Here is a 14,112-nt window from a genome sequence, read left to right as displayed (position 1 = left end):
TGTTATCGAAGCGTCGAACACATGTATCGGTATAGAAATTGACCGCTTGAGAAGCTTTTCTGTTGGGAAAAGTGTAGACTCACACATTTGAAAATGGCGGCTTTGCCTGCACGCATGTGGTCGTATGTAGCACGCCATGGCGAAGAGTCATTGCCATTGTTAGGGGTCACGACCCTATATGTGGGGTTGATCTCCCGCACTCTGTTTTCGCCTCGGCGAGCGTGGAGCTTGGCTTATGTGCGCATGCGCTGACAGCGGCATGCAAGACGAGTCAAGCATTGCGATAGATTGACCCCCTGTATCACAGTCGGATCAAGACAAACTTGGTGGACCCCTTGAGCTTATGGTTTCCGATGCTGCTAGGGGGCCATAGCTATGGATCTTGTATACCTGATCACCACACACACCTCCCTAAACACTTAATTGTATTGGACAGAAGGTGGTGAGGTAACATAAGTCAAGTTGGGGCTGTGCTTAGTTCCACAAGTTTGTTCATGTTTGCAATGGTGTCGTCCGTTTGCTGACGCTTGTATTTCTTTCCTGTATGGTCGGCTGTCGCTTTGTTTGTAGTCGATCTTTTGTGGGGGAAATCCGCTCAGCAATCAGTTATTAAAATCAGTAATTAAGTACTGTTATTGTAATAGATACTTTAGGACACGAAAATACTGAAAATATAAAATTAAAAATGTCATATCGCAAGTGATATACAAGTTAACACAAACACCAAATGATGATAATGTATCCTGTTCGGCACATGCGTGCAAGGAAATCCAATTTACATAGGTGCGGATTAAAATAATCGTGGGATAATAATTCGACCTATGAACGTCTACAGGAATCGGCAGTACTGATCGAGCGCAGTGTCGAGAGTGTGTCGAGACTGTTTCAACTCACACTATTAGGAGTAAATGTTGAATAAACAAATTGTTTTCATTGGAACGCACAGACTGGACGTTACCAGGGTAAGCTGTTGGTCGTCAGTTAGTTTAGGGACCAATCCTATCACTCATAACAACAGGTAGGCAAGGACTCGAGAGTTGCATTGTGGGTTGATACAAGACTGGATCTTGACCAATCAGATGAGCGGTTAGTGAGATATAGAAAGGGTGGCGACAGAGCAACCGCATTCTCAGCCGCTCCTACTGTAAGAAGTCAGCAACCTCTGGTTCAATCGATACATCGTTTAAACAGGTTAGTTTGGCTTAGTTTATTTATTTGCATCAATTTTGCTTTGTGGATAACATTTCTTTTTGTGAATGACATTGTCACAAGTTTATTTCATCGTTTAGCTGAGGTTTTATTTTGTGTGTGTGTGTGTGCAAAGAGCCGAAGATCTTTCGTTCTTGCAATGTGAAAGTCTTCGTATACATACTTCATATACTTGCAGCAAAAGGCGACAAATTTTATGGGGTAGAATTATTTAAGGAAACATTTGCTTTTGGCTTAAGAGCATTCTTATTGATGGAAAACCCATGTTTGGTCACTAAAGCATTAGCAAATACCCCGATACATGTCCAAAGGCTTCGTTATACGATATGCTTTTGTTCTGCGAGCATTAATTTGTTTCAAGAGCTGAAGCTTTGGTGACTGATCGGAATTATGCAGTTAGTGATATGTTCTGTTTATTGAAATGAGGTCATTGATTTTATAATTTGATGTCATTCTGGATAATTATTGTATTGTGACAAAGTTTTCTTAATAATTTATTTGTTTTTAGTTAGACTGTATTTCAAGTTGTCCAGACATTTAAAGGTGTTTCTTAAAAATGCCTCAAATTGTCGTAACTGTGGGATCAGTCCTCTATGGTCCGAGATAAACTGCTCAACAAAGGGAAGAAACTCGTTGAGGTTTTTTAAGATTTAAAACTGCAAGAGTTAATTCCCTGAGGTGTACCACAATACAGTACGTTATTACTGTGGCGTTATTTACCTATCTGCTGTTTCTGATTTAGACATGAAATCTAGAAAATTGTAACGGATAGTAGTAAACTCTGTAGATTATAATGGCGACTTTAACAAAGTGTGTTTTTTCTTTAACAGATCAATATGTCTGAGCGAAAAGCAGTAATCAAGAACGCCGACATGGCGGAAGATATGCAGCAGGACGCCGTAGACTGCGCCACCCAGGCACTTGAAAAATACAACATTGAGAAGGACATCGCTGCCTTCATCAAGAAAGAGTTCGACAAGAAGTACAACCCAACGTGGCACTGCATCGTGGGCCGCAACTTTGGCAGCTACGTCACACACGAGACCAAACATTTCATCTATTTCTACCTGGGACAAGTGGCCATCTTGCTGTTCAAGTCTGGTTGAGAAAGTAAATCCCCCCCAAAAACTGTAGATACTAAGAGCACAGAAGTCATGAAGGAAACACCAGCAGCTACCCCTTCACAGGGTTTGGTTTGTTGAAGTGAGATCAAACTGTTGTAGAAATAACATGCCTTGTACCCTCAGGAACCTGCTTTTACATATGTTTCTGACATCTAGGGCATGAGAAGAGCCCAAGTAATATTTTGAATAACAGTTGAAGTTGCAGAAAGAGGACTGAACATTATAACTAAAGTATGGTACAGCATTCAGAATTGTTAACACTTTTCACTTGTGTTCGTTCAGTCATGTTAAATAATAATGGGCTATAATCACTTTACCATAACTATTCTGCATAACACCTTCACTTTAAAAAGCATGCGTATGTGTGTTGAGATGAATGAGGACTGTTTATGAAAGAACCAGTGGATGAAAGTTGCAGATGTTAATGAAGCTATTAAAATTTAATAACTTTTTAAACAGGTGTCCTGGTTGTTACCATGGCTGCACAAAAAATGGATGGCATTTATAGCTTCAAGCTAAAACTTTGCCAAGATATTGCATAGTGAATGTAAGGATATCCCCTAAATGAAACACTAAATAATATATTTAGTCTTTGCACCTAATTTCCATGCAAAGTCTATGCTTACATTCTACTAGACAAGCTTGTTGACGTCCGCGCAGAGAGCCGTAGGCAAATCAGAGATTTTTCCGACGATGAATCTTAAGTAAAAGGAATACATTAGTGTCAGGTGTTGATTGGTAAACAAGCAAATCTCATACTTTTGGTCCTTTTTTTGGGGTTCTATCAGTATCACTCGATAAATACTATACCATGCCCGTGTTGTCAAAAGATAGCATTCCCTTTTCGATAAGTGGCAGATTGCATTCTGAGGACTAAAGCTTTGCTTGAAGTTTTTCAGTATTGTCACCACGACAATGGCCAGACTGGCATTACACAGTTAATTTTATAAGACGCCGGCAATTATTTGTACATTTTACCTTAACACGAGCTGTAAAAAAGGTATGTGAATTATCACGCGAAAATATCGTGTCATTTTTTTTACATGGCTTTAGAACAGCGCTCATATGGGTCCATGGCTTGGTGGCTGCAACATTTTTGTATGGAAATGCGTGTCACTCAGATCCGTTCGCAGATATACGAAAGCCTGGACGGTCAAATGCGATCCCATCGCCAGTAGATTACAGACGAGCTATTGAAGTCCGCACACCCTCCTCCATATTACCCCGAAATTGAAAAAAAATGGCATGCATCAAAAAGGTAGATTCGTCTTTTGATTTGTGTTAGGTGAAATTTACAGTACATGTCTTAAAAGATAATTTGTGTAGTCTTGCAAATCACGCAGATAACACAAGACTTGATGACACTAAGCGTTCCCGGTAAAAACAGATTAACGAAGATTTAATTTGTATGCCAATCATTTTTTAATGCCCGTAGCTGAGTGTGTAACAAAAAGGTTTCGCCTGCATTTCAGCTTTTTTTGTGTTTAATAGCCTGACTCAGTGGAGGTAAAGGAGTTGATTTTCGGTTGCCATGTCTACGAGAAACTTCATTCTAGTAAAAATCAAATTAAGCAAGCCCATTTTAGTAAAATAAAATGCATACAGTGCATAACTGGGCCAAACTTCACGTTTGGAAAATGGGAGTAAAATATTCGACTGTCAAACGCGCTGATTGAGGTCAGTGTTCAAGGAACTCAACTTGAATGCCTGTTTGAGAAAAATACAGATAAATTTTAATCAAACAACAGACAAATTGTGAAGAGATAAGCAGTCGACGGTACGGGATTAGCCGTTACAATGGAGGAATTTTGTGACGTCAGAGCCTGCCTGGTAGTGAATTCTGGCGCATAATAATAAAAATCCCATGATAATCACATACATTAAGCCAAAGGACTCCTATATAACCTTCCTATGGACGCAACTGGAAATAGAACCGGATCCGGTGGCGTGGTGTAGTTGCGGCCCTATGTTCAACTGGGGGCGTAAAGGAATAAAAAGAGATAGGTTCTTTCTAATTGGAAAATCACAGATTTCACAGAATGGAAAAACAACTGCCCCACACCCTACATCACTCTAAATACACCTCATGCGTTCGAACCTTTAGCTGCACTGACGCGAAATACATTCATTAAACACACAAACACCATGCATCTCTGACAACATACTAACACAACATCCTGTACACAGTCAACATAACTACCACACCAACTGTAATTAATAGAAAAATACAGCACCAACTAATTAGTAACAATTACTAAACCAGTACATCATCAGGTGGTATACTGATTTGAAATGGTTATATTTTTAAATGACTATCGTACGGAATCTCTACACCTAAAAAATTAGACTTCCTACAGTTTGAAATAAGAAAAATTCTTCCTGCACATTCATTCCTTAAATTTAAACTTGAGACATCGAAAACCTTTCCATAAAGGATGCGCGCATCGCCCCGACATGCTGCGCACAGCACAAGCCCGCCCAAGGCATGCTGGGTTGATACACGGGCGGGGACTGCACCAACCAATGAAACTTCGAGTTTTCTCATCTGGGCTTCGGCGGCTAGAGACAAGGTTAGCCAACCTCCGGTTATTAAGCATCTCTCTTTTCATCATCATCATAATCGTTGGACTATAGCCCGGGTTGTTGCTGCAACTTTGCTGCTTGTGTCTTCAACGCCAAATTTTCTTCTCCGTTTCCACCTAAAACAAAAAAGGTAAGTCTGGAGTATGTGCGGTTTTTTTTTAAATATCCAAGTGGGTGGGTGGGGGAAGCGGAGGCAGACGTGTGCCGTAGTCACAGACTCTTCGGGTGAAGGAAGTCAAAGAAAAATTAACAGCCGTTTGATCTACCTTCCGTAAATATGAACTGAATAAAAGCGGGATTGTCTCCTGTTGAGTCATTACAAAAGACAAGCCTGGCGCTTCTCTGTTGTAACGCCGGTGTTGACGGAAAAACAGCTGAGGTCTTTTATGGTCGCGACATGTCTGGCACGACCTCAGGTTCAGTCTGGCACTGAGCGAGCCTAGAGCGCTTTGCTACTATGGATCGCCAGTTGTCCGTCAGTTATTTAGATCACTCAGTTCATAAGTCTTCGTGGATGAATGAAAGATGAAATGTATGCCTTTACCAAACACCTCTGCAACTCGCATGCGACGCAAAGCATGAATCGTTGAATGGGTATAAATTTATTCGAAAATCGAGAGTCTCGGTCCTATTATGTGTTTCAAAAAATAAAAAAGTGGAAGGAGGGTGCAATTCAGAATCATAAGATAGCACAGATAAGTCTAGATTAATTATTAAATGACTATATTTTTTTGTGGCGGTGTGGGAGGGTAGATCACCTTGCTCTATATATGGCCAGACTTTGATAGTCTTTGCTTATATTGGCATAATAGGATAATGATGGGGAGAGAAAAAGTAAGACATTGTTATAATAATATTTAATGGCTGTTTGGAGTATCCAAGTGTTTGTAATTATGAAAAGCAAAGATATTACCATGATCATAGAACGTTAAAATTTGATTACAAAGGGTCATTAGCTAAGGCATTGTTGGCATGCGAAGTGTGATCACAGCTAGTGGTAGGTAAAGTAACGGCGAAGAAAAAGCAAGTCTTAGAAGTTGTCTGAGTTGCTGTCTCGAGAGAGAACTGGTCTGAGAACGCCTCATTGTGTGCCTTCGACACAGTATCCACGTGCGCCGAGATGTGATTGGTATCTATGCTGGGATTTGTGTATAGAGACCGAGAGAGGGAAAGAGGGACGACAGTAGTCTGGCGTATTAGACTGAGAGAGAGAGAAAGAGACTAAATGAGCGCTGTTGCTCGTCGTGATGTTGCGCTGGCACGTTACTGCCCCTGTACTTGTATCACATCCTAGGCATAACATTCGTTGACTGTCGTACGGAGATGGAATAAGCCACTTTAAATATGTTTGGTTTGTTTTCCTACCAGTTTAACTTTGTTGCATTCGGTACCCATTCTCGCCAGCTGGGTTGACTGGGGGATATGAGCTGAGCGACACGGGTATCGAACCATTGCACCTCTCAGTTCGGATGCCAGCGCTCTAACCACTCGGCTAGCCTAACTTTTAAATATTCGTCCCTCCGAACAAAGCGCAAATCTTTGATTGTTCGATGCTTCGACATTCAACTTAACGATCTTACCCGAATTCCCCGGACATTTGACACTAAGAAGGTTGGGGAAGGTAAACCTGACCCCGAGAATGTGAGTTCTCTCATTCCCTAACGATCCGATAACTTTATCGTTACCCTTTTACTGGCTAAAGATACATTTGCTAATGGCGTTACTGGGACTAAAAAAAGCATATTATTATTATTAAACATAATAGCTTGCTGATTAGACTACACTAACGGAATGAGGAGGGAAAAAATATGTATAGCTTTCAGCCATAGGATGTTAGCTAATCTGCTGGCCTCCTAGGGAAATATGTGAGATGGCTGCTGCACGTTTGGGTTCAGATATAAAGACGACGACGAAGTTTATATTTGTTTCTTGGAGAGAATAAGAGACGAGTCTGATCTCTTTAGCGAAGAAGTTGCACGATAAACGTCAGACTGTTGCATGCTAAAAGACGTGGTATCTGGCATTAAAAAGCAAGGCATAACGTATCCCATATTGATACGCGAGCGTGACATTAGCCGACATCAGGCTTAGGTGATTGTCAAGGCTGAGTGGCGGGAATAAAAGATACGCTCAGCTATCTTACTACTAATTAAGGAAGGTGCAAAAACCATATCGGTGAAAGAAAACATCGGGAAACCTGTAAGAGTTTCAGTAAGGTATTGTAGAAAAAAAACCCCGTGCTTTCAAACAGCAGAGGGGGAAAAAATCAGTCGTATTGCGTTCCGCCAGAAGGGAAAGTAGGTTCCATATTTCTAGAGTTTTGCGTCTGTCGTCTAGATAATAAATTAACGGTCTGCTCAAGAGCTGCTGTCTGACAGGTTTTATAATGACTAACCAATGGCTGATTGTAACATGTATTGTGTGGTAGATTTCATAATGACTGACATTTTAAAATGCCTGACATAGAAACTGTTTTATGTGGCAGGTTTTATCATGTCTGACCGCAAGGCCGTGATCAAGAACGCCGACATGGCGGAAGATATGCAGCAGGACGCTGTGGACTGCGCCACCCAGGCCCTCGAGAAGTATAATATCGAGAAAGACATCGCTGCCTTCATCAAGAAAGAGTTCGACAAGAAGTACAACCCGACGTGGCACTGCATCGTGGGCCGCAACTTTGGCAGCTACGTCACACACGAGACCAAACATTTCATCTATTTCTACCTGGGACAAGTGGCCATCTTGCTGTTCAAGTCCGGGTAGACATTCGATAGCCAAACGCTTAAGGGCGTGTGGCGAATTGAAGGGCAAGGACAGACATAAGCGGAAGCCAACAGTCGACGCTGCTGTGATATGACACACAGAGAACTATGGATATTGTTGAAAGAAAGTCTTTTTAACGGAGGAAATTGAAGACAATGATCCGTTACAAAACATCGGTGCATTCGTTTGGTTTTATTTTATGACACTCGTTATGGACAAATTCATAGATGTATTTTCGGCTCACTGACCTATAAGGTTGTATTATTTCATTTCCTGTTGCGTCTCCACTGCCTTGATAATCTTTTGATGCTTTTTCTCAGTGCTGAAGAAGGGGAGGAGAAATAACTGAGTGCACTCAAACGGGCATTTTATAGCAGCAAAATATGTGGCTGGGCAAAAGATTTTGAATAAGAAAAAGAAAAATCCAGTAGTAGTTAATTATGGCTAGATCAGCAACGTAGATGTTTGTCCTGTGGTCACGTCCTCAGTGGAAGGTTACAGACTGAAGTAGGAGTTGCTCCATCATTGTAATGCTTGCTCTGTTTGCGTCATTCATCTGACAGGGATACGTCAGGTCAGAGGGAGTTAATCTTACATCGTGTAAGATCTCTTGTAACGCGATGTCAACCTCACCATGTTAAACAAACCTGGCTTTTCTTCCTTTCAAAGGTGAAACTTAGTATTCCAGTCCTTGTCACCATGTGTTGTTCGTCGGAGATTGTTTAAGCTTTTACATAATTCATGACGTGTACATCCAGGTCATTGCTTTAGAAGCTGGCGCGTGTGAATGCGAGTCTTCTGGCGCGTACTGGTAGCCTTCTCTTGAAGAGGCATGTCTTGTAGTATTGTGGCAGAGCTGAGAGTACACTCGTCGCTTCCCACCCTGTCCCGTCCTTGTCACTTGTATGAAAAGCGTCGGGTGACGGTTCTCGTGCCAGCATTGGCACTGTCGACACTCGTTTCCTGATTTTTTTTTTTTTGTGTGTGTGCGAAGACATTGAATCGTCTTGCATCGCTTGACAGTATGGTGATGCCGGGGCTGGCTGCACTTGTCTGATACCCAACCCCCACCCCTGCACCTTCTCCTTCCAGCCAAGTGCGTTGGTCGGAAACTGCATTTCAATGTCCGCCAGTGGTCTTGAGATATCCATCGTCGTAAGGTGGTCTTGTGTCGGTTTTTATAGCTTTCATGTCTTGGCCTCCCAGGTGCCCCTTTGTCGTTACGTCTCGTGGCAATACATAAGCGGCATCACTGGTAGGGCTGAACGATCAATCGATACCCACCCCATCGCTGCCTCGCTGTCCGAGCCACAGCCGCTGAACCATTCTCCAGGGAACACGCACTGATCTTCACACGCTGTTGGCGGATGTATTTTTAAAAGTTTCACGCTTTCCCTTTTTTGCAGGCAGGTGCTTTGAACAGTAGCCATCCTATAGAGTGCCCGCGATGATGTGTTTGGGAAAAAAAGTGACGTGCGTGTAACCGCGTTGTCTCCCTTGAACTTGGCTCGGCGTGTGGCCTTGGCATAAACGAGGGCACCACTGGGCGCTAGTCAGTTTCTGTACAACAGTGTGCCAAAAGTGCATTTTCCCCTTGATTTGCAGACGTGTACACAACGAATACACACATGTATTTTTGCTTCGACCAGTTGGTGTTCGCCATAGTTTACATTCTCAGTGCTCGAAGATTATGTTCCCAGACTTTTGTTACGCATGTCTGGAATACTTTGTACTGGGAGTCTAATAAAAATCCCGGTCCTAAAATGTGTGCAACTTTTGTTTTTTGAAAAATAAAGGATGCTTTAAGTACACGTTTTTAACTATTTTTTTCTTCTTTTTTTTTAAATAAAAAAAGGCCTTGTGTCTCTGAGCAGGAAAGACAAATCAATACAAGTATTTAATAATTTAAATGCATAAACACGTATCAGTTCTTTATAGATAGGCAATGCATTTATCAAAATGATAAAAAAGACCGTACTTTTATTATTGGTTGGATGCCGCCCCTGATGCTCGAGATAACCTCATCCTGTTAGCCTAGTGAAGCGAAGCGTTTCTCTTAAATCATTTCGTCTTATTATTCACTTCATGCTTGCTTTGAAATTCTAGCATAATGCTCGGGTATTTAGACATGACGGACGTTAAGATGTGTCACAATTGTTCTACGGATGATCTGCCGAAGCCATCAGTGGAATAATGTAAGATGTAAGATTGATTTTCTCTTGATGTCAGCTCTTGTTTGAGGTCGGCAGTCTGTGTGAGAGACAGAAAGGTTGAGACGTTTGCTTTGCGCAGGCAGCCACCACCGTCACTACCATCACCGAGCACCAACGTGATTACTGATAAGTCGCCATAACTGGAGGGACGGAAGTCAGTGCCGTAAGCGTTATGAGATGGGCTCATTAGGCACCTAATCGAATATCTACGCAAATTCCAACATGGTTTTTCGCAACCCGCTAATTTGCGAAATAAGTGAAAGCCCAGGCTGTCAGCGTCTCGCCAGCTAAAGTGCACCACACCCAGTGACTAGATAACGCAATCAAAATCACCGAACGCTGCCTCAGGTAACTTGTCTCCCAGACTAAAATAGCTGAAGGTAAAGTGTTGAAGAAAACGGAGAAAAGACTGGCTGACGGATTCATAGCCATCGGCGACCAAGCTAAAACGCGCGAAGGCATGCATGCCTATCAGTATGTGAGTGCGTTTTATTTGTTGATGTGTATATGCGTGGACATAAACGCGCGCATGGGTGATCGAGGTGATCGTGTGTAAGTACATTTAAAGAAAAGTTGCACCGATGTCCACTCAAGCTTCAGGAGAGCCCATTCGAGGCAAGAGGGTAGGGGTGCGTAAGTGTCAAAAATTCTCGTTGACTGCTTGTGAAAGGGTTGGGGGAGTGTTGAGTCTTCACAAGCTCCCCGTGACACTGACGGAGTTTGTGGATGGATGGGAGACTTCGCTGCCTTCATGTTCTGCCATTTACAGCATTTTTTCTTTACAATTTTCTTTTCACTGACATTTCCCCAGTGTTCTCCAAAGACCGCTGTTTCTTTTTAATCAATCAGGTCGCATGGCTTTACACACCTATAAGCGTGCTTGGGTGGATGTTCGTGCGACGGCGCGCTCGCTCGCTCACGTTCATGTTGTTTTCAGGCCCACAAACATTCGCGTACTGGAACTCTTGCACACACTGAACTGCTTCTCTTGCATTCCAGACACACACGCGCGCACTGTATTGATGTAACTACTCAAACGTGAAGTCAATGGATTTATCGTCGTGTTAGTAAACCCACCGTTAAATGTGCGAGAAAGATGGGATGAACCACACAAGTAAAACGTTTGTACACAACACGCACGAAAAACGAGTAGTATAAACAACAACTCTGTTATTAATATATCCTTCGATGTCTTTGTAAAACAGTGGAAAAAAAATAATGTTAAAACACTTCTAAGTGCTAAAACCTAGTTGGGGAAGTAGGGAAAGGGCACCTAGATAGCAGCGCGCTGAACACGGCTCACTTCGCCCTCTGCACGCGCTTCCAGCATCAGACGATTTCACGTTCGACTGGACTGACCGAAGGATAAGTGGGACGATGGCGAGAGAAACCTCGCTAACTACGATTTGATTTGCAGAGCAAGAGCGTATCGGACGCTGCTGCAAAGAACATAGTCCTTGCATCTGCGCTTGGATGATGGAAAGACATGCCCTCACGAGTGTCCAGCAACAAAATATACTGTGGCAGGTCAGGAGAATGAAGGCACCCTCCACACTTTCTTTTCTTGCTTCGCGCGTTTTTTCGTGTTTTTTTTTTTTTAATTTTTTTTAAACAAACGACGGTGGGATCAGGAGGGATGCGAAATTCGTTTCTTCCGAATCTGCAACGACACTTAACGCGCAGTATGGGCCTGAAACTTGAGTCTCTGCATCTCACAAACGCTTTAATTTTTTTTCCTTCCAAGATCTCCGGGACAAGTTCTTCTACCTCGTGTGGTCGGCCGCCATTGATTGCACTGCGAACCTACACTCTGAGCATATAATGACCACTACTATCATGTAAACTATAAAACTGTTCCTAATCTTTTCTCTGAAATAATTCCACGACTTCAAAAGCGGATAAAAGAACAGAAAAAAATAATACTAAAAATGCTTTCACGGACTTTTTTCAAACAGTTCAATCACGGGAGTAATTGCCCCTTTCCCTCGTTCTCATTCGATCAAATCGATTTTTCTTCTTCATCGATTCCTTCCTTAGACCAACCACCAAGACGTCCAGCCACTTCTAGCACGAACCGAGTACAGATGTCGTCTTTCCCTTCTCCGACAGTGCATTAAGTGCAGGGCTGCTGCCATCGTTTTCGAGTTGTGCCATTTGGGGCTTTCTTTCGTTCCACTTTCCTGCATCGACATAGTTGTACGTTTGCCTATGTCTGAAGACAAGTGTTGCCACACCACAAGAAACTAGTGCAGCAAGCTTGTCCCTTGTTTGCCATTATGAAAGCTATGTCCACAAAATTACCAGATCCCATCCCTCCCTTAAAAAAAAAAAAGCCATAAGAACTGCTGCTTTTATTTTCACTATTCACACAATATACTAGCCTTAGTTTTCCCCCACCCCTAATTTATCAGGTACCAGATCTACATCAAGCTTGTCTGCTTTAGATATTGTCTTCCCACTACAGGCCTGCCTTTCTGAATCCCCACACCCTCATGCAAACCCTTACATTTTAGTGCAGGGTTCTTTCGAACTGGTAATTTTTTGTGTAGCGTAGCAGTGACTGATCTTTAGCAATGTCCTTCCTTTTGCATAATGAGGACAAGGTTATAAACTATTTCTTTAATTCAATAAGTGAACACACAAAAAGTAGTACATATATTTATGATCTACATAAAAAAGCCTGACCAACACTTTTCTCAGAAACATACAACCAGTCTCCTTAATACTCTGTCTTCCCAACCTTCGGAATGAAAACACTGTTAAATGTAAAACTTATTTATTGTGAATGTGCATTAAATATTGAAAACCCTAGCAATGAGCAAGCAGCTAAAAAGAAAAAAAAAGAGAAAAATAAAAAGGTTTATCTGCATATACTGATGCATTTTCTATGGATTGCCACAAATTTTAAGGCAAAACAAAAATCAGCAATAGCAGATTTTAATTTTGCACTATGACAAGAAACACAAACAAGAACCTGACATTCATTCAAAATTCATACACTGCTAATCTAGAACAGCAAATGTATTGCATGTGACATGAAGTATAAAGCTGCTTCACTTAAAGTCATGTCACACTTGTTTTTGTGGCTCGTCTAGCAGTGCAGATCTGATGCCAGCCTTCTTAAGTTCCTCTATAAGTTCACCATTCTTGTGCATCTCCAACATGATGTCGCAGCCACCAACAAATTCTCCACCAATGAATACTTGAGGAATTGTTGGCCAGTTTGTATAGTCTTTTACCCCTAGAACAAATTTACAAAAAGTGTTTTCAGAAACTTGCTCAGCATGTATATCTGGTATCCTAGGGAAAGAGATTGTGTTGTTCACATGAGGAATGCATGAACCATTCATTAACCAGTCGTGTTACATCATATCTTAATATTTTTGTATAACATGGTTAGGCAGTTATCACGCACAAGAATTAGGCTGCTACTACAAATATAAACAATTCTGGTTGTGGCTTATTAAAACATCTTAGTAGAAAATGTTTAGTTTGAATGTTTGATCTTTCCTCATCAGTGAACAGTCTACCTTAGTTACATCTCTTTTTCCTTTTCTCTGCATCAGGTAGCTTTAAAGATAAACTTTCATTTAAGCATCAAAGATTAAGGTTTTGTGTCATGTTTTAAAGTTATTGCATTCAACGATCTGAAAGTCGTAAAGTGGGAAGTACTTCCATATACCACTTTAGATTAGTAAAACCTTTGTTAAACTTCATCGAATTCTCGTAAGGTATATGAAAACCATTTGTTTGTATACCACATATCTTTCATGAAAACTTGATTCACAATGACTTTTACACAGATGTTCTGACCCTGACTACCTCAATAACGTGATACATAGAGATACATAATTCATCACAAATTACAGAGGAAATAAGAAAGTAATTAGTACCTTGCCGAACATCTTCGTTTTCAAGTACATTGTAGGAGTCGAACTTTTCAACACCATGAAACTTCAATATCTGCACAACAGCGTTACTAAATCCACATCTCGGTTGATCCGGAGTACCTTTCATGAACACAAAAACCGGCTTTTCCTTTACGAGACTTTCTATGTGCTCCTTTGTACCTGGTTGTGTTGAATACCGAGCTGCAATAAAGCGGCAAAATGTCAGTCCATGTCTCTGCAAAACTTTCTTTCCGACAAGATTCATGTTGTCTAGCCTGTTTAATTTCGACGACAGTCCTATGGAGTTTGTCCTTCACCTCATGTTTTCAA

The 14,112-nt window shown here is 41.5% G+C and overlaps 1 protein-coding gene and 1 pseudogene across 1 annotated transcript; one reads left to right on the top strand and one right to left on the bottom strand.

The window, feature by feature from the left end:
• Positions 1-1,036: 1,036 nt before the first annotated feature.
• LOC112570170 lies at positions 1,037-2,789 on the top strand (annotated as a pseudogene).
• Positions 2,790-12,651: 9,862 nt separating this feature from the next.
• LOC112570089 (glutaredoxin-related protein 5, mitochondrial-like) lies at positions 12,652-14,105 on the bottom strand. The gene is made up of 2 exons (XM_025248313.1): positions 13,786-14,105; positions 12,652-13,133 (listed from the first exon to the last, which is right to left on the bottom strand). The coding sequence occupies exons 1-2, from the start codon at positions 14,045-14,047 to the stop codon at positions 12,961-12,963; spliced, it is 435 nt and encodes a 144-aa protein (XP_025104098.1). The 5' UTR covers positions 14,048-14,105; the 3' UTR covers positions 12,652-12,960.
• Positions 14,106-14,112: the final 7 nt, after the last annotated feature.

Source organism: Pomacea canaliculata, linkage group LG8, assembly GCF_003073045.1.
Source record: "Pomacea canaliculata isolate SZHN2017 linkage group LG8, ASM307304v1, whole genome shotgun sequence".
NCBI lineage: Eukaryota > Metazoa > Mollusca > Gastropoda > Architaenioglossa > Ampullariidae > Pomacea > Pomacea canaliculata.
The sequence above is the reverse complement of the archived record's forward strand: the minus strand, read 5'-3'. Positions and strand labels throughout refer to the sequence as shown.

What these genes read in the sequence shown, in the direction of transcription:
- LOC112570089 (XM_025248313.1), bottom strand. Translation starts at nt 14,047, where the DNA reads ATGAATCTTGTCGGAAAGAAAGTTTTGCAGAGACATGGACTGACATTT. An exon ending in AAACGAAGATGTTCGGCAAG is followed by an intron (nt 13,134 to 13,785) that starts GTACTAATTACT and finishes AATTTGTTCTAG; the next exon opens with GGGTAAAAGACTATACAAAC.